The sequence below is a fragment of the Aedes albopictus genome, chromosome 1 (genome assembly GCF_035046485.1).
Source record: "Aedes albopictus strain Foshan chromosome 1, AalbF5, whole genome shotgun sequence".
In the NCBI taxonomy this organism is placed as follows: Eukaryota; Metazoa; Arthropoda; class Insecta; order Diptera; family Culicidae; genus Aedes; species Aedes albopictus.
Window position 1 is genome coordinate 313,457,809 of NC_085136.1, and position 25,040 is coordinate 313,482,848.

General features: G+C 41.6%; 1 protein-coding gene across 2 annotated transcripts in view; it reads right to left on the reverse strand.

The window, feature by feature from the left end:
* Positions 1 to 25,040, reverse strand: part of LOC109402404 (elongation of very long chain fatty acids protein AAEL008004) — a 71,286-nt gene that overhangs the window by 16,844 nt on the left and 29,402 nt on the right. Inside the window, exons 3-4 of one of the 2 annotated variants that reach the window (XM_062847162.1) lie at positions 6,889 to 6,972; positions 5,605 to 5,661 (exon numbers count right to left, since the gene is read on the reverse strand). In XM_062847162.1, the coding sequence (XP_062703146.1) occupies positions 5,605 to 5,661; positions 6,889 to 6,972 (141 nt within the window). Of the gene's footprint in view, positions 1 to 5,604; positions 5,662 to 6,888; positions 6,973 to 16,579; positions 16,661 to 25,040 lie in introns of both variants that reach the window. The other variant, XM_062847163.1, reaches the window with a different exon arrangement.

Consider the following 25,040-nt stretch of genomic DNA (forward strand, 5'->3'; position numbering starts at 1 on the left):
GGATTGAGTCCCCTTGTCTCCGTCTTCGTCTCCGTCTCTGTTTGTCTGTCATCAGCACTGGCGTTGCGTTGATGAAGTGCAAATTGCTGAAACGGTTTTGCGAGCAAAACAAATAGCCGCACTGGATCACGTAGTGATCGAGACTCGAGAGGGACTTTTTTCATTTAGTATTAATTAGTCGAATTAAATTCGAATTTGAAAATTCTGGATGACTGTTCGAGGAAGGTGGCAGCACTGCCATCTGTCAGATTTTGAGTGACACTGAAACAAATTAACGGTTTGCTTTCGAACAACAACCTGGATGATTCCAAGGGCGACGGCTTAGAATCTGGAAAGATCCAGAACCGAGTGCCGAAGGGTTATGACCCCATGGCAACAAATGTCAAGTGCAGCTGTCGTCATCAACAAACTCGACTGAGAGGCACACTTGAAAGTGATGGGGATCAGGCCAATCCCAAAAATTGTGCGTCGTTCAAATCAAGTGGAAACCTCAAAACATCTCCAAAAGAGGCAAACAAAACACGCAAAACCACCCGGTAATGATGATTCGGAATATCTTCGAGTACCACAGCGGGTCACGGAGCTGCAAAATTTGGAGGTCACAGCGAACGCGAAGCCAAAAGTTCATTAATCCAGCTTTGAGCTTGAGAGTCAACATTTGCTAGCTCTTATGATCGCCATCGATCGCAGGGGTAATTGCTGTTCAATTGTTGTTTGCCTGAATGTTTGGCAGGTTGAGTACTTGCTCGAAACTTGCCGCCAATTATTGCCGCTGTTGGAAATGGTTGCGTTGCAGGGCACCCGGCTGCGACCGTCCCGGTCGGTGCTTGAGATCTAAATTGAAGTAATATTCTTATGACGCAAATTCAACGATCGAGCTGAAGTACGATGATGCGTGAATTTGGATTTCGAGTTTGCGAAAATGCTGGAAAGAATTTCTTTCGTATTTTAATTTAAAAAAAAACTTTCGAGCACCCCTACATAGAATCAAAGTAACATTTATAGGGGTGCTCAAAACGAATCAAGAACAACTGTCAAACAACACAAGCTAGATGTCAGATTATTTGATCCATAAGGTAGGCATGGATTAAACGCTCTTACAAGTTGGTTATCCCTCTAGCGAAGTTGAACTGTATCAGACTAATAAGCATAGAAAAACAAAATATTAAGAGACGAAACGTCAAAACAACGACCGTCGATTTTCTGTCACCCCCATAGTCACCTAGTTCCAATCGAACAGGAGTTCTGTCAAATCTGAAAGCATTCGTCATTGTTTGAGATTGAGACACTTTGTGTCCGACCACGGCATAAATCACAAGAAATGACTTTTTCGCTTCTAGGGATGCTTAAAACGTCTTATATGCATACATAATCGAACAACTGTCAACTGACACAAGCGAGACTACTTGATCGCTTGAATCCGATCCAAAACCAAACTTTACTGTAGCAGTCGTTGGCAGCCGTCATAATCTGGATTATGAAAGCTTGACAAATACGATAATTCTCGACATTCTTGTAATTCTTTTTTCTTAATTCTAGGGATGCTCAATACATTTTTTAAAATTCTTTTGAGACAGTTGTAAAATTCCGAAATATAATTTCAAAACCGTTTTGTTGTTTACCAAAAAAAACTTCTTTATCGTGAAAGTATCCATTGTTTGAGACTTGACACCCCTATGAACTGAGGAATTTCGATGAAAACGATTGAGTGATTCATTTCGCAGCTGTCAATCGATCATTTAGCACAGTGTACTCAAATGACTGACCTGTCCCCGGTCATATAATTCATTTCTCCAACTAAAACTATAAATAATGATTGATTCCGATCCGACTGCGTATATGCTGAGTGCTGTTGTACGCCCCTGATAGCCAGCAGGGTTGGGCTAATTGATGGTTGGTAGATTGGTTTATGCGTTCCTAGAATTGAGGATTGGAACAACGGGGAACACACCTCCCAGAAGAAGCTAAAAGAAGAAGGGGTGTTATGGGCCCTTTTCAGTTGTTGTTTTTGTTTCTAGAACCAGGGGTGGATTGATGGATGTCTATAATCAACACAATCAATCGATGACCACCACGACGGCGATGTTGTGACCGGTTTGATCGGGGGTTTCTGTTGATTGAATTGAACAGAGTAGTTGGATTGGATTGGTAGTTGGATGTTATCCCCAATGGTAGTTCATCGAATTCCCAGAAGGGAATTCATCAAATTCCCAGGAGGGAATTCATCGAATTCCCAGGAGGGAATTCATCGAATTCCCAGGAGGGAATTCATCGAATTCCCAGGAGGGAATTCATCGAATTCCCAGGAGGGAATTCATCGAATTCCCAGGAGGGAATTCATCGAATTCCCAGGAGGGAATTCATCGAATTCCCAGGAGGGAATTCATCGAATTCCCAGGAGGGAATTCATCGAATTCCCAGGAGGGAATTCATCGAATTCCCAGGAGGGAATTCATCGAATTCCCAGGAGGGAATTCATCGAATTCCCAGGAGGGAATTCATCGAATTCCCAGGAGGGAATTCATCGAATTCCCAGGAGGGAATTCATCGAATTCCCAGGAGGGAATTCATCGAATTCCCAGGAGGGAATTCATCGAATTCCCAGGAGGGAATTCATCGAATTCCCAGGAGGGAATTCATCGAATTCCCAGGAGGGAATTCATCGAATTTTCAGGAAGGAATTCATCGAATTTTCAGGAGGGAGTTCATCGAATTCCCAGGAGGGAATTCATCGAATTCCCAGGAAGGAATTCATCGAATTCCCAGGAAGGAATTCATCGAATTCCCAGGAGGGAATTCATCGAATTCCCAGGAGGGAATTCCTCCAATTTCCCAGAGGAAATTCCTCGAATTTCCCAGAGGAAATTCCTCGAATTTCCCAGAGGAAATTCCTCGAATTTCCCGGAGGAAATTCCTTGAATTTCCCGGAGGAAATTCCTTGAATTTCCCGGATTAAATTCCTCGAATTTCCCGGATGAAATTCCTTGAATTTCCCGGATGAAATTCCTTGAATTTCTCGGAGGAAATTCCTCGAATTTCCCGGGGGAAATTCGTCGAATTTCCAGGAGGAAATTCCTTGAATTTCCCGGATGAAATTCCTTGAATTTCCCGGATGAAATTCCTTGAATTTCCCGGATAAAATTCCCCGAATTTCTCGGAGGAAATTCATCGAATTTCCCGGGGGAAATTCCTCGAATTTCCCGGAGGAAATTTCTCGAATTTCCCGGAGGAAATTCCTCGAATTTCCCGAAGGAAATTCCTCGAATTTCCCGATGGAAATTCCTCGAATTTCCCGATGGAAATTCCTCGAAGTGGAGCGGACCTGGTGTGATGGTTAGAACACTTGACTATCACGCCGAGGACCTGGGATCGAATCCCACTCCCGACAAACTCGCAAAATGTGAGTTCTTCCTTCGGAAGGGAAGTAAAGCGTGGGTCCCGAGATGAACTAGCCTAGGGCTAAAAATCTCGTTAATACAGATAAAAAAAAAAAAAAATTCCTCGAATTTCCTGAAGGAAATTCCTCGAATTTTTCGAAGGAAATTCCTCAATCTTTCCGAAGGAAAATCCTCGAATTTCCCAAAGGAAATTCCTCTGATTTCCCGAAGAAAATTCTTCGAATTTCCCGATGGAAATCCTTCGAATTTCCCGGAGTAAATTCTTCGAATTTCCCGGAGGAAATTCTTCGCATTTCCCGAAGGAAATTTTTCGCATTTCCCGAAGGAAATTTCTCGAATTTCCCAAAGGAAATTTCTCGAATTTCCGGAAGGAAATTCCTCGAATTTTTCGAAGGAAATTCCTCGATCTTTCCGAAGGAAAATCCTCGAATTTCCCAAAGAAAATTCCTCTAATTTCCCGAAGAAAATTCTTCGAATTTCCCGAAGAAAATTCTTCGAATTTCCCGAAGGAAATTCTTCGCATTTCCCGGAGGAAATTCTTCGCATTTCCCGAAGGAAATTTTTCGCATTTCCCGAAGGAAATTCCTCGAATTTCCTGAAGAAAATTTCTCGAATTTCCCGAAGGAAATTCCTCGAATTTCCCAAAGTAAATTCCTCGAATTTCCCAAAGGAAATTCCTTGAATTTCTCAAAGGAAATTCCTTGAATTTCCCAAAGGAAATTCCCCGAATTTACAAAAAAAAATTCCTCGAATTTCCCAAAGGAAATTCCTCGATTTTAGCAAAGGAAATTCCTCAAATTTCCCAAAGGAAATTCCTCGAATTTCCCAAAGGAAATTCCTCGAATTTCCCAAAGGAAATTCCTCGAATTTCCCAAAGGAAATTCCTCGAATTTCCCAAAGGAAATTCCTCGAATTTCCCAAAGGAAATTCCTCGAATTTCCCAAAGGAAATTCCTCGAATTTCCCAAAGGAAATTCCTCGAATTTCCCAAAGGAAATTCCTCGAATTTTCCAAAGGAAATTCCTCGAATTTCCCAAAGGAAATTCCTCGAATTTCCCAAAGGAAATTCCTCGAATTTACAAAAAAAAATTCCTCGAATTTCCCAAAGGAAATTCCTTGAATTTCCCAAAGGAAATTCCTCGATTTTCCCAAAGGAAATTCCTCGAATTCCCCAAAGGAAATAACTCGAATATCCCAAAGGAAATTCCTCGAATTTCCCAAAGGAAATTCCTCGAATTTCCCAACGGAAATTCCTCGCATTTCCCAACGGAAATTCCTCGAATTTCCCAACGGAAATTCCTCGCATTTCCCAACGGAAATTCCTCGAATTTCCCAACGGAAATTCCTCGAATTTCCCAACGGAAATTCCTCGAATTTCCCAAAGGAAATTCCTTGAATTTCTCAAAGGAAATTCCTTGAATTTCCCAAAGGAAATTCCTTGAATTTCCCAAAGGAAATTCCTTGAATTTCCCAAAGGAAATTCCTCGAAATTATCAAAGGAAATTCCTCGAATTTTCCAAAGGAAATTCCTTGAATTTTTAAAAGGAAACTCCTCGAAATTCCCAAAGGAAATTCCTCGAATTCCCCAAAGGAAATAACTCGAATATCCCAAAGGAAATTCCTCGAATTTCCCAAAGGAAATTCCTCGAATTTCCCAACGGAAATTCCTCGCATTTCCCAACGGAAATTCCTCGAATTTCCCAACGGAAATTCCTCGCATTTCCCAACGGAAATTCCTCGAATTTCCCAACGGAAATTCCTCGAATTTCCCAAAGGAAATTCCTTGAATTTCCCAAAGGAAATTCCTTGAATTTCACAAAGGAAATTCCTCGAAATTATCAAAGGAAATTCCTCGAATTTTCCAAAGGAAATTCCTTGAATTTTTAAAAGGAAACTCCTCGAAATTCCCAAAAGAAATTCCTTAAATTTCCAAAAGGAAATACCCAGAATTTCCCGAAGGAAATACCCCGAATTTCCCGGAGGAAATTTCTCGAGTTTCCCGGAAGAAACACCCTGAATATCCCGGAGGAAATTTCTTGGATTTCCCGGACTATGTAAATTCTTCGAATTTCCCGGACAAAATTCCCAAAATTTCCCGAATGAAATTCCCTGAATTTCCCGAATTCCCTGAAATAAATTCCCCGAATTTCCCAGAGTGCAGGCAGATTTTCGCATATGATGATTATTACATAGAGGAGAGTACTCACCGTATCGAAGAATTCCGTGAACTTGGAGAAGTAGTACCACCAACACGCGTGCACCATCTGTTGTTGGTCCCCGGGTGAAATCCAGGCGAAATCCACGTCGCGAGCGAAGGGGTGATACATTCACACGTTCAATTGGCATCAATGGAAATAAGAACGGTACAGGTAAAGGTTGAAGAGAAAAACACCAATATTAGAATCAAAAGATTGACAGAGTAACAGTGGGACGATATCTGACAGCGCGGAGCGTTACGTAAACAAACAGTAGGGATGCCCTAACACACTAATTCGGACCAAGGTGCTTGTATGATCAGGTAATGTGAAATATCACAAAGTGAAATGGCGGCCATTTTGCTGCTTGCTTCGTTTTATTGACAAACATTGACGTGTCTAAGTCAATAAACAACTGTCAAGTTAAAACTTTTAACAGACCCGATTATACAGACACCTTGATCCGCACTACATACTAAACTGGGAAAAGAATAGACAAAAAAAGAACGAGCATAAAAGCTGACGAGCGATTCCGCGAAAACAAGCTGCTATCTCTAAACGTAGAAACTATCATGACTAGAAGAGAAGAAAAAACACACACACAACCAATGAAGGGAAAATTCGGTTTTAATCACATTCACAAGACAAGGTGATAAGAGCACAAGGTGTTGAGGTGATGGTTCCTATTGCTTCCTAGACTATTTCCGCGAAAATAAAACAGGGTGAGTTCTCTCGCTTTCTCGGTGAGTTTCTGATTCTGGGTTTAGAAGTGTTAGTACGAAGCAAGCGGGTTACGTTAGTGTCAGGTTACTCTACTTTGAATAACAGGTGAGGTTTTGGATCAGTGTTTGTGTGGTTTTAGATAAAGATGGTGTTAGTTAAGATGGAAACAGGTTACCCAAAACGATGAAATAGGCTAAAAATGAAACGGATGGCCATTAGAGTGGTCAAAACTACGAAAAGTTCTAAACATTAGGAGCTACTTTCAATCTACTTGCGTTGCTTCGGTTGCTTAGTGACAGGGTAGAACACATACGATAAGAGGAGAGCTTGTGGTAAAGAGTGGAAGAGTAGGCTGTTGGATTAATCACAATAGGCTATTGTTCGAAATTGCTGGTTTTAACCACGAATGCACATGAGGGTGTGTATGTGTGAAGCACAAACACAGTTTTAGGGGGAAAACAGACATGCATAACATTGTTTTTCTCTCACATCAAAATGGCGGATGCAAAAAATGGTGATTGATTCTCTATAACAAACAACCAAAGATATTGTGCATTTTGGTACTCAACCTACCCTTAACGTTTTAGGGTGGTTACTATAGTCGACTGGCTGACATCGGAAGTTATAATGTCCCGTTAGCCAACCCGATATACCGATCTGTGGATTGGAATTAGAAAGAAAGAAGAGGTTCCAAGTTAGTTTTTGGTGGTCGAAAAAAAAAACATATCTCTGATTCTGGCACGGCTTTACCTCGCGTTCCGGAAGCCCGGGTGCAAAACGGCTTGCCCGCTCTTAATGGGAACCACTTTGAACCCGGGCTTCGAAACTCGGCTGTGTGAAACGATCATGAATACGGCTGAATTTAGGCTTGTCCAATAGGATTGATAGAGGTTGTCTGTAGGAAAAGAAAGGGGTGTTGTCCACGTCTCACGGAGCTGTCATTTTGCGGGGGCTTACGCTGGCGTCAATGGCGACCTTCTGATGACCATTATTATCTGTCTTTCACTTTGTACACGCGCGATGAGTTTTAGCGATGTAACGGGTGGTGCGTTATGATAATAGGTATGTGCGATATTAAATCCATTCGTTGGGAGTGATTGCGCTGAAGATCCCGGTTATAGCGGGGAGTTTCTTCGGACAATCTGCATTTTGTGGGCCGTTGGGATTGATTGTTTTGGGAAATGTAATTGTGCGATAATAACCAGTGTCACCAGATTATAAAATATACGACAAACCTACCGGAGGAGATCAACTGACTTCGTTCAGTGTTGCAACTGGGTGTCTCTTCCAAGGTAGATCTTTCATCACGCCTTTATACTTACCTATCCGATTCCAGGAATACAGTTTTACACAGTTCAGAAATATGTGGGAATGCCTCTTAGACCAAGCCCACTCGTGGGCTTCATACTACACACGCAACAGCACGTCATTAACGATTTTTAATTTCGTTATCCACCCATTTTCGCACCGGTCGTTCGTTTCCATGTGAGTAAAATAATGATCGGTCGCCTTTGCGCACCGGTGGTCTCTATTCTATCCGTACCATCGGTTTTTTGCACTTCTGTAAATCATCGCAATATTTTGTGTATTTCTATGGTGTTATTGCAAATCTTATTCAGTACCTATAATAATCTGTGCTCATATTTTGAAAGAAGGGGTTTGGATAAGACTGAAAACTGTTAGTAAAAATTAAACTCAAATAAATAATTCCCTTGGAGATTTATACCAGTTTTGGTGCGTTTAAAGATATCATTTTCTCAATAATGTATGATTGTATTTAATTCCGGAATTCAAGCACTCTCTTTTTTTTTTTTAATTATATGTTTGTTGCTTACTGTATTACTTGTACGTTGAATTTTTATCTAAAATAATATCCATCTCTTCGATATCCATGTTGCCTTTCTCGCAAGAAATTTATCTGAATTTGAGATTTTTAACATCTTTTTCAATAATTAGGTTTATTGAATAATTACATCCCTTGCATTTCCAACACATTTATAACGTAGTTGTCTCCTTTACAACTTCACGTAGGTCAAGATTCTTGAATCCTGGTCATAGTAGAAGCTGTCTTCTAACAGTCTGCGATAAGTTTGCGCAACTTTTTTTCATAAACGTGTATTTTAACATCAGCTAATTCTATACTCAGTCACAACCTTTTAGTTACAAAGCATCAATCGGAAATCTTAATATATATTGCGATCTTCTATATACTGGTATATGAATATTTTGTTGGAAGCAGATTCTATGCGTTTTAAGTAGACTGCGTATTTGTGAAAGTGCATAATGAGCCCACTCTCTTTTTTGGCACTTCATACAACAATTGTTGCATTTAAACATCCAACACCTTGCTTTTTCTATAACGAGGAACCTACAATATGGCAGTCCTGCACACCGCCCATTTTAATTGATGAAACTTGGCAGTTCGACTACATTTTTTTTAGATTTTTATCGGTATGATTAAAGTATGTTTTAACAATAAAAAATAACTGTAGTATGTCTATGATATCTGAATTGAGTTAGGTACAGTCAAAGCATCTTTGAAAAATCATGACTACTCTAATCTAATCTTATACATATGCATCCAGTACGCGGAATCACCCAGGAAAGCAATCGTGTTACTTTTCTTGTCAATGTTGTTGCTAGCAGCATATCAGGACACATGCATCAAAGCGGCCAGGTCTATTGCGTTGTATTTACGCGCAAAGATGATTCTTCGAAATACTTGGAGTACAGAATGTTTTCTTTCGGCAAGGTACTTCTCGAATTTACAGGGGAGGAAGGATGCGTGTACCAAACGATCCAGATTACATGTTGATGATATATATTAAAATGTGTATAATAGAGCTATATATTGGAAAAATCTCCCCTATTGTTGGGTTGTTTTTATAGATCTAATGTCGAACCTCCTATTCTGTATGATCGGTGTTATTCACATGGGATTGTCGCAGATTTTTTTTTTCTGCTTTGCCCTATTGTTTCTACAAGGGTGAAGTTACCCATTTCGCACACATTCTTCCTAAAGTCTCGTTTATTTTATTTATATTTTTAAATTTATATTGAATCAATCACCCACTAACGGCCACCATTTTCAAAAACAGCAATCAAACCAAAACACCTTTGCCTTTTTCGAAATATACACGACAAAACGAAATGCGAGGCACAGCTCTTTCAAAGCGAGGGATCTCAGCCCGGAAAGTGGAGAAAGAAAACCTTGTGGTCACTTATTATTGTCAAATGGTATCTTTTCGGGTTAGAAAATACGCACATCTTCTTACCGGAATCTGCGACGGATGACGATAATTTTGGAACTTGTCGGAACGAACTTCGCGAGTTATTTATTTGGACATTTTTCTAAATGTGCGAAACCAAACTTTACTTGCAGCGTAGAAACCACGGCTCAAGGATGTACGTGTTAAAATAGCAAAACTCACTGAATCACTATACATTTCAAATATTAGTTTCAAAACGATCGGCCGAATCAAAAACTAAAAGTGGGATTATGAACAATCGTGACTATTTTAAGAGAAAATCAATACATTTTCGATATGCATGATCCTAAAATTGGCGAAGAAGGGAAAACTTTATTCATAACATACTTAAGGACAAGGTATTCGGAGTACATTGCTCAAAATTTCTAGAGCACCGTTTTTTAGAACCGTTGAACGGATTTGGATTAAAATGCATGACGCTGTTGACAACCACTGAACAATTAGCGTGATGCATTTTCATCCAAATCCATTCAATGGTTCTAAAAAACGGTGCTCTAGAAATTTGGAGCTATGTACTCCAAATACCTTGTCCTTAAGCAAAGCTTGTCAATTTAAACCTATTATTTTTCTGCGTTTGTATTGTCACTCTATCACAATTGTATGTCAGACAATTTGTTGTATTATTCGTGTAACGATCTATGATATTAATTGGTTGAAAATTTCAAATATTTGATGCAAACTAAAATAAATTCCTACCTATACAAAACAAGAAAATCATTCTCAAGAAACTATATACCTGGCAACAAATCCATACTCATGTTCTTTCGTCTCCTCTTTACGCTACCCAGAGAGCTAAACGCGAGAGAGCGCACGAGCCTACGGATAGAGACCGTACTTTGCGTGTCTCTATATTCTAAGCCCTGCTACGAACCGTACGTAAACTTTTCGCTTTCGAGCCCTTCTTAGCAGCGACTGGTGCGGTTCGTTTCTTTGTTCGGGGCTCTACTTAACGTTAAAACGCTTGATGGAGCCCATGAGTGGGCTTGGTCTTAGTTCGGAAAAAATTGGTTTGAAAGTTCTGCAGAGATGCTTGGAAAGCTCCAGAGATGCATGGGCAACTTTACGAAAAAGCTTGGAAGTTTTGTAGAGATGCTTGGATAGCTCTGAAGAGAAGTTCAAATAGCTCTTCAGAGTTGCATGAACAGTTCTACCAAAAAAAACTTGGAAGGCATGCGGAGAAGCTTGGATAGCTTTACAAAGAAGCTTAGAAGCACTGCAGAGAAGTTTATACAGCTCTTAAGAGAAGCATGGAAACCTCTACAGAGATGCTTGGAAAGCTCTCCAGAAAACCTTCGGAAGCTCTCACGAAGAGTTTGGGAAGCTTCAGAGATGCATGGACAGTTCTACGAAGAAGCTTGGATAGCTTTCAAGACTCACTCAAAGAAGCTTGGATAGCTTCAAGACTTTCACTCTCCTGCGCCCCAGTCTGCATAGGACTAACTATGGAAGTTACGCGCCGTTTCCTGCGATGATTAACGAATTCAATAAAGTGCAGCAGCTTTTTAATTTTAACATGTCGTTAGCCAGCTTTAGGGACAAGGTTCTTGCTCTAAATTTACAATGAATATTAGTTTTAATTTTTATAAATGTTTTAATTAGTAATGTTCACTAGGATATAAAATCCGATGAATGTAATTTTAATAAATAAAAAAAAAGTATGGAAAGCTCTCCAAAAGCTCTTCAGATAAGCTTGAAATGCTCGCAAGCAAAGTTTGCAAAGCACTATAGAGAAACATGAATAGCTTTGCCAATAAATATACCATTGGACGGTGACTAAAACCCTACATAATTTGCAAAGATGATCGAAAAACTCCAGCGAAGATTCCCGAGAGGCTTGGTAAGCCTTCCGGAGAAGCTTGGAAAGCCTTCCGGAGAAGCTTGGAAAGCCTTCCAGAGAAGCTTGACAAACCTTCCAGAGTTGTTTGTGAAGTCTTCCAGAAAAGCTTGAATGTCTTCCAGATAAGCTTGGAAAGCCGTCTGCAGAAGCTTGCAAAGCCTTCCAAAGAAGTTGGGAAAGCCTTCCAGAGAAGCTTGGAAATCCTTCCAGAGAAGCTTGCAAAGCCTTCCACAGAACTTCCGAAGAAGCTTAGAAAGCCATCCAGAGAAGCTTGAAAAACCTTCCAGAGTTGTTTGTGAAGTCTTGTAGAAAAGCTTGAAAGCCTTCCAGATAAGCTTGGAAAGCCTTCTGCAGAAGCTAGCAAAGCCTTCCAAAGAAGTTTGGAAAGCCTTCCAGAGAAGCTTGGAAAATCTTCCAGAGAAGCTTGTAAAGCCTTGCAGAGAAGCTTGGAAAAACTTCAAGAGAAGCTTGTTAAGCCTTTCAGAGGAGCTTGTTAAGCCTTCCATAGTTGTTTGTGAAGTCTTCCAGAAAAGCTTGGAAGCCTTCCAGATTAGCTTGGAAAGCCTTCCAGAGAAGCTTGGAAAGAATTCCACAGAAGCTTGGAAAATCTTCCAGAGAAGCTTGGAAAGCTTTCCAGAGAAGCTTGGAAAACCTTCCAGAGAAGCTTGAAAGCCTTCCAGATTAGCTTGGAAAGCTTTCCAAAAAAGTTTTGAAAGCCTTCCAGAGAAGCTTGAAAAATCTTCCAGAGAAGCTTGTAAAGCCTTGCAGAGAAGCTTGGAAAACCTTCACGAGAAGCTTGTTAAGCCTTTCAGAGGAGCTTGTTAAGCCTTCCAGAGTTGTTTGTGAAGTCTTCCAGAAAAGCTTGAAAGCATTCCAGATAGGCTTGGAAAGCCTTCTGCAGAAGCTTGCAAAGCCTTCCAAAGAAGTTTGGAAAGCCTTCCAAAGAAGTTTGGAAAGCCTCGCAGAGAAGCTTGGAAAACCTTCAAGAGAAGCTTGTTAAGCCTTTCATAGGAGCTTGTTAAGCCTTCCAGAGTTGTTTGTGAAGTCTTCCAGAAAAGCTTGAAAGCCTTCCAGATTAGCTTGGAAAGCCTTCTGCAGAAGCTTGCAAAGCCTTCCAAAGAAGTTTGGAAAATCTTCCAGAGAAGCTTGGAAAGCTTTCCAGAGAAGCTTGGCAAACCTTTCAGAGAAGCTTGAAAGCCTTCCAGATTTGCTTGCAAAGCCTTCCAAAGAAGTTTGGAAAGCCTTCCAGAGAAGCTTGGAAAGCCTTCCAGAGAAGCTTGGAAAGCCTTCCAGAGAAGCTTGGAAAGAATTCCACAGAAGCTTGGAAAATCTTCCAGAGAAGCTTGGAAAGCTTTCCAGAGAAGCTTGGAAAACCTTCCAGAGAAGCTTGAAAGCCTTCCAGATTAGCTTGGAAAGCCTTCCAAAAAAGTTTTGAAAGCCTTCCAGAGAAGCTTGAAAAATCTTCCAGAGAAGCTTGTAAAGCCTTGCAGAGAAGCTTGGAAAACCTTCACGAGAAGCTTGTTAAGCCTTTCAGAGGAGCTTGTTAAGCCTTCCAGAGTTGTTTGTGAAGTCTTCCAGAAAAGCTTGAAAGCATTCCAGATAGGCTTGGAAAGCCTTCTGCAGAAGCTTGCAAAGCCTTCCAAAGAAGTTTGGAAAGCCTTCCAAAGAAGTTTGGAAAGCCTCGCAGAGAAGCTTGGAAAACCTTCAAGAGAAGCTTGTTAAGCCTTTCATAGGAGCTTGTTAAGCCTTCCAGAGTTGTTTGTGAAGTCTTCCAGAAAAGCTTGAAAGCCTTCCAGATTAGCTTGGAAAGCCTTCTGCAGAAGCTTGCAAAGCCTTCCAAAGAAGTTTGGAAAATCTTCCAGAGAAGCTTGGAAAGCTTTCCAGAGAAGCTTGGCAAACCTTTCAGAGAAGCTTGAAAGCCTTCCAGATTTGCTTGCAAAGCCTTCCAAAAAAGTTTGAAAAGCCTTCCAGAAAAGCTTCAAAAGTCTTCCGGACAAACTTGGCAAGCCTTCCAAATAAGCTTGGAAAGCCTCCCAGAGAAGCTTGGAAAGCCTTCCAGAGAAGCTTGGGATGCCTTCCAGAGAAGCCAGGAAAGCCTTCCAGAGAAGCTTGGAAAGCTTTCCAGAGAAGTTTGGAAAGCCTTCCGAAGAAGCTTGGAAAGCCTTTTGAAGAAGCTTGGAAAGTCTTCCGGAAAAGCTTGGGAAGCCATCCGGAGAAGCTTGGAAGCCTTCCAGAGAAGCTTGGATAGCCTTCCAGAGAAGCTTGGAAAGCCTTCCAGAGAAGCTTGGAAAGCCTTCCAGAGAAGCTTGGAAAGCCATCCAGAGAAGCTTGGAAAGCCTTCCAGAGAAGCTTGGAAAGCCTTCCAGAGAAGCTTGGAAAGCCTTCCAGAGAAGCTTGGAAAGCCTTCCAGAGAAGCTTGGAAAGCCTTCCAGAGAAGCTTGGAAAGCCTTCCAGAGAAGCTTGGAAAGCCTTCCAGAGAAGCTTGGAAAGCTTTCCAGAGAAGCTTGGAAAGCCTTCCAGAGAAGCTTGGATAGCCTTCCAAAGCAGCTTGGAAAGCCTTCCAGAGAAGCTTGGAAAGCCTTCCAGAGAAGCTTGGAAAGCCTTCCAGAGAAGCTTGGAAAGCCTTCCAGAGAAGCTTGGAAAGCCTTCCAGAGAAGCTTGGAAAGCCTTCCAGAGAAGCTTGGAAAGCCTTCCAGAGAAGCTTGGAAAGCCTTCCAGAGAAGCTTGGAAAGCCTTCCAGAGAAGCTTGGAAAGCCTTCCAGAGAAGCTTGGAAAGCTTTCCAGAGAAGCTTGGAAAGCCTTCCAGAGAAGCTTCCTGAAAAATCCTACGAAGAGATTCTACTCGAATTCCGCGAAGGGATTTTACTCGCATCCAGCAAGAGGATTCTACTCAAATCCCGTGAGGGGATTCTACTCAAACCCCACGAAGATATTCTACTCGAATCCCGCGAGGGGATTCTACTCGAATCCCATGCGAGCATTCTACTCGTATTCCGCAAAAGGGATTCTACTCAAATCTTGCGAGGGGATTGTACTCGAAACCCGCGAGGGGATTCTACTCAAATCCCGCTAGAAGATTCTACTCGAATCCCCCGGGGGAGATTCTACTCGAATCACACGGGGGGAGGGTTCTACTCGAATCCCACAGGAGGGGATTTTACTCGCAGCCCGCGAGGTGATTCTACTCGCATCCCGCAAGGGGATGCTCCTCCTATCCTGCGAAGGGATTCAACTGGAATCCCGCAAGGAGATTCTACTAGAATCCAGCGAGGGTATTCTACTCGAATCCCGCGAGGGGATTCTACTCGAATCCCGTGAAAGGGATTCTACTCGAATCCCGCAAAAGGGATTCTACTCGCATCTCGTGAGAGGGATTCCATTCGAATCCCGCGAGGGGACTCTACTCGAATCCCGCGAGGGGACTCTACTCGAATCCCGCGAGGGGATTCTACTCGAATCCTATGAGGGGACTCTACTCGAATCCCACGAGAGGATTCTACTCGAATCCTACGGAAATTCCACTCGAATCCCACGAGAGGATTCTACTCGAATCCCGCGAGGGGATGCTACTTGAATCCCGCGAGAGGATTCTGCTTGAATCCCGCGAGGGGGTTCTACTTGAATCCCGCGAGGGGATTCTACTTGAATCCAGCGAGGGGATTCTACTTGAATCTAACGAGGGGATTCTACTTGAATCTCGCGAGTGGATTCTACTCAAATCCCACAAGGAAATTCTACTCGAATCCCGCAGGGGAATTCTACTCGAATCCGGCAAGGGGATTTTACTCGAATCCCGCAAGGGGATACTCGAATCTAGCGAGAGGATTCTACTCGAAACTAGCGAGGGGATTCTACCCGAATCCTAAGAGGGGATTCTACTTGAATCTCGCGAGGGGATTCTACTCAAATCCCGCAAGGAAATTCTACTCGAATCTCGCAGGGAAATTCTACTCGAATCCGGGAAGGGGATTCTACTCGAATCCTGCATGGGGATTCTACTCGAATCCCGCAACGGGATTCTACTCGAATCTAGCGAGGGGATTCCACTCGAATCCCATGAGGGGATTCTACTCAAATCCCACTAGGGAATTCTACTCGAATCCCACGAGAGGATTCTACTCGAATCCCGCGAGAGGATTCTACTTGAATCTCGCGGGGAGATACTACTTGAATCTCGCGAAGGGACTCTACTCGAATTCCGCAAGGTGATTCTACTCGAATCCCGCAAGGGGATTCTACTCGAATCTCGTAAGAGGATTCTACTCGAATCCCACGGTGGGGTTCTATTCGAATCCCGCGAGTGAATTTTACTCGAATCCCGCGAGGGGATTCTAATCGAATCCCAAAGGTGATTCTACTCGAATTTCAAGTAAACTTATAAGCAGATGATTTTAAAATCGTTCTGTAGAAGGTATTGGAATGATTGGAAAAGTTGAAAAGTTGTTCACAGTTGCGTTGGGATGATCTGCATTGCGTTGTAGGTACTTTCCGCTTCCTCGTCGCTCGTTCAGGGATGGCCTAGGTCATACCGCTAGGTTTTCCTGTTCGCGCACTTGAGACTGCAACAATGGGTTAGTAAACATCATCACCCTTAAACAACTTAAACCCTAAGAGTAACTACAGTACAATTTGGAATACTGAAGTAGGTAATCTACCCGTCGGCCGATGTTGGTTGGTGGTGGTGTAGTTGCACCAGATCTGTGAGAGTTACGACGGTCCCGTTTCTAGTGCGGGCGTTCTCCGTAGTACAAACTCGTGTCCGCTTGGCTTCAGCTGGATCGTTTTGTGTGAATTTTTTGGTATGTATTTTGGGGGTTGGGGCGTGTATGTAGATATGTGCTGCTGGCCTGTCGCACCGACTCCGCTCCTCTCTGGGTCATAGCTTGAGAGGATCCCATATAGGTGGGTGTGTGGGTGGTGGTGTATGGACGCTCTAGTACCTGCTCTGGTCCGTTCCTCGTGCGGGAAGCGCGGTACTAGAATCGAGCGATTTTCCTTCGAAAGGGGAGAACTTTAAGTTTCTTCTTGAGAGAGGGGGGGGGCTAGACTAGACTAACTGCGGTGGATCCTGACTTCTGAATATCTGGGGCTCTTCTCGATTCGTGGCGTTGTTGACGGTTTGTAGAGGGTGGGGAAGGAAGGATTCTGTGGCACTTACTCTCATCGCTTGGCCGGTCGTTCCGTGGTCCACCGGTTGACACCGGAAGCTGTAGGTTCCCCACCAACCGCCCATCAGACACTACAGTCGCGGGTTGGGGACAAGCGGGGTAAGGTTATAAAGCATTCGGTACAACAAGCAATCAGATCAACCATTGTTCAAGGAAGGGAGGGACAGAAAAAAGAAAGAGAGAAAAATAATAAATTCGATTAGCGTTAGGGCGCAGGTAGCTGCAAAGGCTGCAAACGGTTCCGGGTTGTTCGAGTACAGAGAGCCATGCACTGCCAAGCGCTGTGCTGATTCATAGGAAGGTCGCACGGTTCTACGGGGCTATTGATCTCCTAGAATATGTAGGTACCTAGAGACATGTGGATGGACGGCCTGCAGCAGAGAGCGCAGAGAGGGTGGTAGGCACGGGGGTACAATGGCACGGTAATGAGGGTGCTTTGCGTGGTTTTCTTGCGCTCAAATTGAATCATAACAAAAGCATATGGCGGTGGGAAGGCAGATCCTGTCCGAAAGTGAAAGGAAGGTCGTCGTCATCGTCGTAGTTGATCTTGTCGATCGAACGGCGGTGAAGTCGTTGCCCGGTCTTGGCGTGCTGCAGTCAACGTGGATTGTTTGAGTTAATGTGAATGTCTTCTGGATGGGGTGATGCTGGCGGAAAAAGTTGAACCGAAAGGGTAATGAATCGATTTCCGGATGATTAGTTCATTGAACTGTGTCACCTCAGTCATTCTAGAATTGTGCCTGGACGGTATTTCAACAATGGTGTTCATATGGAGAAACAAATCGTTGCTGTCGAATCTACCCTTATTTTTACGTACGAATAACTATCAAAATTTATTTATGTTCTAAGAAACAATGAAAGTAAAAATTGTGATATTTGTAAAACTTACACATATAAAAACCAAATTTTTATATGTCAAAGTATTGTTTTAATTTACATTTTATCTTTTCTTGCTATTTTTTTCTTTTTCAACATTTTTCATACTTACATTCACGACTATGCCTTGCTGAGATAGTTTGGAGCAGATTCATACAGAAGTTAAAAATATTAAAAAAATGTAAATTTTTGTTTGTTTCAAACTTTAATTTTTGAAAAAGTGACACAAAATCCTAATTTTTGTTTTGATTGTTTTGTTTGAATAACAATCGATTGTATTTCTCTAGATAGTTTATTTTTCTAACTAAAGGAACACCGAGAACTATTCCGCAACAAAATTCTAGAGGATGTTTTTTTGCAAAAATCTTGGAAGAATCCCGGTTGATAACTCTGAAGAAACTCTGTGAGGAAATTTAGGAAACAAAATTCCGGGAGACATTTTGGAAGAAATTCTTGAAGGAATTCCAGGTATTCTGCAAAAAAACTGTGGAAAACTACCAGGAAGAACCAAAAGGACGTATTCAGGACATATGTTAGTTTTGATCAATATTTTTGGGTCACAACTTCTCAAACATGGTAATTTTTTGAGTCCACTTTTTTCTAGAATTTGTGTCCGGATTCAAAAATATTGGTCTTATTGAGAAGATAATACGTGGAAAAACCATGATTTCCAAAAACATTTCTCAAAAAAAAAAATGTTTGGAATAGTTTTCGGAATTTCTGAAAGGAACTGCGAGAGAATTTCCGGAAGGAGCTACTGAAGAAATACCTAGAAAAAACTATGGAATCAATTTCTGTACAACTTACGGGAAAAGAAGAACTCCTGAATATATGTCCTGGAAACCTCCCAGGTAACCTTCTTGTAGTCATTCCGCAGTTCTCACATAACCATTTCCGGGATTCCTGTAACGATTTCTTCTGGAATTTCTCCCGGAGTTTTTCCTGATATTCCACCCAAAACTCCTCCCGAGATTCAACCCTGATTCTTTCTCCAGGGCTTTTGCAAAATTTCACATAGGATTTTTTTCTCGGAATTCTTCTTGGTTTTCCTCTATTTTTTCAGAGAGCTTTCCACGAATTCCATCCAGGATTTTTACGGGTACTTGTGCAGGAATTTCTTTGAAAATATTTCTTGCGGGCATTTTCACGGGATATATTTTGCAATTCAATCCAGGATTCTTCCCGAAACAACTGCTTCCGAATTCAACCTGGAATTCCAGCCCAGTTCATTGGAGATTCATCCCAGAATTTCTCCCGGAGTTTCTAATCGTAATTCTCTTGGCATTCTACGGACAAAGTTCCAGAAGAAATTCCGTTAGAAATCCCGGGTGGAATCTTCTCATTTTTTTCGAAGAAATATCGGCAATAATTAAAAGAAATCAGCAAAATGCTCAGGAAGAAATCGCCTGGGTTTCCTACTCTAGTTTAGCTCTGATCATTCTTTAGAGAAGAAGGAATTCTGACAGTAATACAAAAAGAGAGAAAATTCAAGAAACTCCAGAAAGACCTCTGAGAAAAATCCCGAAAGGAACTCTAAAAGGAATCCCAAGAAAAAATCCGGGATGAGCTTTTGGGGAAATGCCAGGAGGAACTCTGGTAAGTGTTTCGGGAAAAGTTCCAGGAAAAATCATTTGCAAATCACTTTAAGAATGCAATAATGTATGTCTCGTCTACATCCTTGGGCTCCTCTTTGAAGTCTTTGCACAGTTTCTTACAGAGTTATTTCTGGGATTCGGGCAAGAATTTCTTCCGGAATTCCTCCCGTGATTCTTTCCGGATTTTTTTTTTCACGGGATTTCTTCAAATGTTTCTTCTGGGATTCCTCCAAGGCTTTTGTAAAACTTCCCCAGGGAATTCTATGCGAAAAGATTTGCTCGGTGTTCCCCTAATTTGTTCTAGGAATTTTCCTGGAATTCCATCTGGGTGTTCCACGGATTGCCTTTCAATAGCGATGTCACGGGAGGAGCTCTGTGAGAAATCCATGGAAGAGCTATTGGAGTTAGGCCGGCAGGAACTGTGGAACAAATTCCGGAGAAATCCAGGAGAAACTCCGGGAAAAAAATCTCGGAAAGATCTCTGCCAAAATTCCCGGAAGGAACTCAAGATGAAACTGCAAAAAGAACTCCGGAAGAACACGCGAGGAAGATCGGGAGAAACTTCTGCGGAAATTCTGTGAGAAACTACGGAAAAATATCTGGAAGGTACCTCGTGAAGATCTGTTGAAGACAGGAGGAGGAGTTCGTGGAATTCATGGAGAGACACGAGGAAGTCCAGAAGAAATCCCGGCAGAATCTTATAAAGAAAACTCGGGGAGTTCTCTGGAAGAATCCATGGACAGATCCCATGAATCTCAGAGAAATATCTCGTGAAGAACTTGAGAAGAAATATCAGGATAAATTCGTGGAGGAAGAAGAAGAACTCCAGAAGAAATTTCTAGAAAATCTCTAAAAAAAACTCGAAAGATACTCTGGAAAAAAATCTGCAAAACAAGCTGCAGAGATTCCTTCAGGAGCTACTGAAGAAGTGCCGAGAGTACCTCCAGTAGAAATTTCGGAAGAAATCCGGGAGTAATTCTGGAAAATCTCTGAGAGATTTTTTGAAAGAAAATATTGAAGCAATCTCAAGAGGAACTCCAGCAAAAATCCACACAAAACCTCTAGCAGAAATCACCTAAGGCGGAAACCTCTGGAAGATAACCCGGTAGCGATTTCTGGAAGAAATTTCGGAAAGAGCTTCTGGAGAAAATGCGCATGGAACTTCTGCAGAAATCCAAAAAGCAACTCTGAGAGACATTCCGATAGATATGTATTGACTATGGGACTATTGGAGAAATTTTGGGATATTCGGGTGGGCACATCCGGGAGAAATTACGAAGGGAAACTTCCAGGAGGGCTTCCGAGAGAAATCCAGAGATCTCGCGAGAAACTCTGGGAGAATTTCCGGAGAAATTCTGCTCAAATCCCGGGGAAATAACTGGTAGATATCTCGTGAGTATCTAGGGAAAATATACCAGAAGGATTGCTGTATTCCCGCGAGAACCTGTGGGAAAATCAAAGGGAAAACTTAAAAAAGAAATCCAAGATAAATCCCGAGAAAACCTTCGGAAAAAAACCCGTGAAAAACTCTGTACGAACTGCCGAAACTAACTCTGGGAGAGATCTTACGAGGAACTCCGGGAGAAATTCCAGGAGGAGCTTCTGGAAAAATCGTGGAAAGAAATCCCGGAAGAATGTCTGGGAGATATCTCGACAGGAACAACTTATTGAAGAAATATTAGGAAGAACTTCTGCTGCAATTACGGAAGAATCTCTAGAAGGAATCATCAAGAAAACTTCCTACAAAAATCCCAAGAGAATTGTTAGTAGAAACCCGAAATTAATTCTGGGAAAAACTCTTAGAGGAATCCCACGAGAAAATTCAGAAGAAATGTCGGAAAAGATAAAAAAAACGCCGGGAGAAACTCTAGGAGAAATTCCGAGAAAATTTTTCTTTTTCTGGGAAATCCCGGATAAAAAAAAACTCTTGAAATGTTAGAGGGGGGAACTTTGGTAGACATTTTGGGAGGAACTCCCAGGAATCTCTCTATAAAAGAGATCCACTCCAGCAAAAACTTCGGGAGAACATATGGGAAAACAAATTGAAAATATCTCGTGAGGTGCTGTAGATGAAAAATAAGGGAAACTTCTACTTAAATCCGGGGAGAAACCCTGAATGAGTTCCGGAAAGAACTCCTGGGGAGGTCCTTCGAGGTAGTCCGGAACAAATACTGAAAAATAAAGAACAATTCGTGAAAGAAACTTATAAAAAAAATTCTGGCGGAAACTCCAGAAGAAAGCCCGGGAAAATTGCAAGGTGATATTCCGGGAAGAACTATTTGAGAAATCTCCTAATTTTTTCCGAATTATTTCGGGAATTCCTACAGGGTTCCTCGATGATTCACTCCCGGAATTTCTGGTTTACTACACTAATATCTGGCATGGCATTTTTTGGAGAAATTTCCAGAAGGAACAGCGGTGGAAATCCCGGGAGAAATCCTCACAAATTTCCAAAGGAAATCCGCTATTGGGGATGTGAAATACCATCGGAAATTTCGGGAAGAACCTTAAGAGAAATCCAGGACGGAATTCTGTGAGATATATCATGAGGAAATATCCGCAATGAACACTAAAAGAAATGTCGGGAGAAGATATTAGATAAACATCAGAAGGAATTCTTACAGAAATTTCGGAAGAAAACCGGGAGAAACTTTGTCGGAGAAATCTCGAAAAAAACCTCTGAAAGAATTTCGGAAAAGAACTACTGGACAGATTTCACGAGGATCTCCGGTAGAAAACATCTGGAAGATAACCAAGAAGGAACTGTAGAAGCAATCCCGGGAGAAGCTCTTTGGGAGAAATCCCGAGAAAAACTCAGGTGATATCTCGTAAGAAATTATTGAGAAATTTCATAAGAAAATTCTGAAGGCATTTTGGAAGGACAACCTGTGGAAGAAATTACGGGGATAACTCTCGGGAGGGGTTCCGGGAGAGATAATGCGAGGAACTCTGGAAGAAATTCCGATAAAACTTCTAGAAGAAGTTTCGGGAGGATTTTGGTAGAAATTCCGAAAAGATCTCCTGGAAGTTCCGAAGAAATGGTCTGGAAAAAAAATCTGGTAAGATCTCTGAAAGAAATCCCGGGATGAACTCTGGAAGTCATCACGAAAAGAATTCCTGAAGAAATGCTGGGAGAAACTCTGAGGAAGTAAATAATGAAGAAAAATTAGGGAGTAACTTCTGCAGGAACCTCTGGGAGAAACCATGGGTAAAACTCTCGGAAAGGGTATCGATGGAGATCATGTGAGGAACTCTGAAATAAATTCCAAAAAATAACATACGAAACAAAACCCAGAAGGATTTCTGGAATAAATACCGGAAAGAACGCCAGAAGAAATTCCTGGAGAAACTTCCGAAAAATTCTGAAGAGCCTCAGGGAGCAATCAAGTGAAAAAATCCTGAAAAAATCTCGGAATGAATTGCGAGAACAAATGCCGAAGAGATCCTGCGAGCACATCCGGGAGAAATACCGGAAAAGAAAACAAAAATTCTGGGAGAAACTATTGGGGAACACCCCGAGAAGAACTGTTGGATAGATAGAAGAAGAAAGTCTCTAGTAGAAATAGCAGGAGAAACAGTGAAAGAAATCCCGGAAGACCTCTATAAGACAAATACCGGAAGGAAATTTGTATGGGGTTTTACGGCTGGAAACATTCTCTCAAACCAGTGCACAGAGAATTGTATAATATAAAAAATATAAAAAAAAACAACACATATACATGGAAAGTCACCCACAAGAGCATTCCGTATGCAAAAACCCCACAAACGATAGACGGTAGACACAACGAACCTTGAAAAAGGCTAAATTCCCAGGCCAAAACGTCAGGAATTCAGATAAAAATCGTTATTGATTCGAAGACAGAGAAAGCCATTTGCCCTTTCTACCGGAAGGAACTTCTGGAGAAATCCCTGAAGAAACAGTGTAAGAAATTTTGAGAAGAATTCCTGGTGAGATATCCCGCGTGCAACTCCAGAAGCATCTTCTGAAAGAGTTCCGGTAAAATATGTAAGTGGGAGATATCCAGTGGGGAACAATTAAAGAAATTTCACGATAATTTTCTTCTGAAACCCCGCGATAACCTCTTGAAGGAATGACGGAACTCCTGGTAAAATTCCATGAAAATATTTCAGAGCAACTGCCGGAAAAGAACAAAAAATTGAGAGAGAAATCCCAGGAAAACTTCTAAGGGAACTATAGGGAAATACCAGGAGAAGAAAGAAATCCGGGTAGACATCTCGTGTCATCACGAGAAGAATTCTGCAAAAAAAAAAAATCCCGGAGAAACCTCTAGAGAAATCCATGGAAAATATCTATATTATATCTCGCGAGGAACTATTGAAGAAATCTCAGAGAAAAAAACTTTTACTGAGATCCCACAAACTTCTGGAGAAACCCCAAAAGGATCGCTGGCAGAAACTCGGAAAAAATCCGGAAAGAACTCCTGGAGAGATCTAGTGTGGAAATCCGGGTCAAATATCGTAGAAAAAATAAATTCCTGAAGAGAATGCCTATAGGAGGTATTGGAAAAATTTCTGGGCGAAATTACGGGCAAAAATCTCGGGGCACATCACACGAGGAGCTTCGGAAGAAATGCATAGAAAACCTCTTGGTGGAAAACCCGGAAGGATCTCTGGAAGAAATTCAGAAAAAAAACTCTTGAAGAAATTTTGGAAAGAACTTCAGGAGAGTTCCCCCGAGGAACTCAGGGAGGAGCTTCTGGAGAAATGCGGAAAAACCTTTGGAAGAAATCATGCACAAATCTCTGACCGGTCTCGTGAGGAACTATTGAAGAAATCTCATGAGGAACTTCTACAGGAAACAAAATCATGGGACAAGCTTTCGACTGGGCTCCCCGAGAGAGATCCACGAGAGAAGTCCAAAGAACCTGAAGGAACTGTGGAAAACACCGGAATCGGGAGGAACTTTTGAACAAATCCAGCGGGAGAAATTTCGACAGAAATATCGAGAAAACATCTTGGGGATATGTATCTCGTTGGGGGTTTTATTGGCATTTCAGTCTAATTTGGTCAATTAAAAACAACTAGATGTTTTCTTAACCCGACGTTTCGGTCCTTATTGGAAAGGGGTTAATTGACCAAATTAGACCAAATTAGACTGAAATGCCAATAAACCCCCCAAAGATATCATCCAACGTACATTCGATCACCCAAAGATATGTATCTTGAGAGAAACTATTGAAGAAAAATATCTGGGGGAATATTTGAAATTCCAGGAACGTCTGTAAGAAATCAAAGGGAAAACTCTTGCAGAAATTTCGAAAGAATCAATGGTAATAAAACGGAAAAAAATGGGAAGAACTCTAGGAGATATCCTGCGAGGAAATCCAGGAAAAATGTCTAAAAAGAAAAAAAAACAAGCTTTTGCGAGAAACTTCTAGGGGAACTTTGGGAGAAATCCCGGAAATTTTTCTATAAGAAATCCCGGGACTATCTATTGGGGAAAATCCCAGCAAGAACTCCTGGAGAGGTCGAAGAATTCCGCTGGAAATTGCGGGAAGAAAAGTAGGAAAAAACCTGGGAAATTTCTAAAAGAAATCCCGGCAGCAAGTTCGGAAGAATTCCCACGAGGAACTCTGGTAGCGATTCCGTAAAAGTTTCTGGAACAAATCGCAGGAGTCGCAGTTTTGAGCATGAGCATGGGCATTGGAACCCCGGGAGTCGCAGTTATGATAACAAACAAATAAAATAACGGAAATTTTGAAAAGTTTTTGATTGACACATTGGAAATTTTCTTAAAAAAAGGGATATTTGATAGGGTCACGGTGACGATAGTGATCCAATGCTTCCAAATTCAACCTATTCGAAAACGAAGTGACAAGGGCACCGATTTCGTCATTTTTTTTGTAATTAAAAGAACACACTTCTAACAAAACAAAATACAAAAACACAAAAATAGGAAACAAAATTAATAGCACATGAATCCTTCGATTTGAATGGGATGGAAATACATAGAAGCACC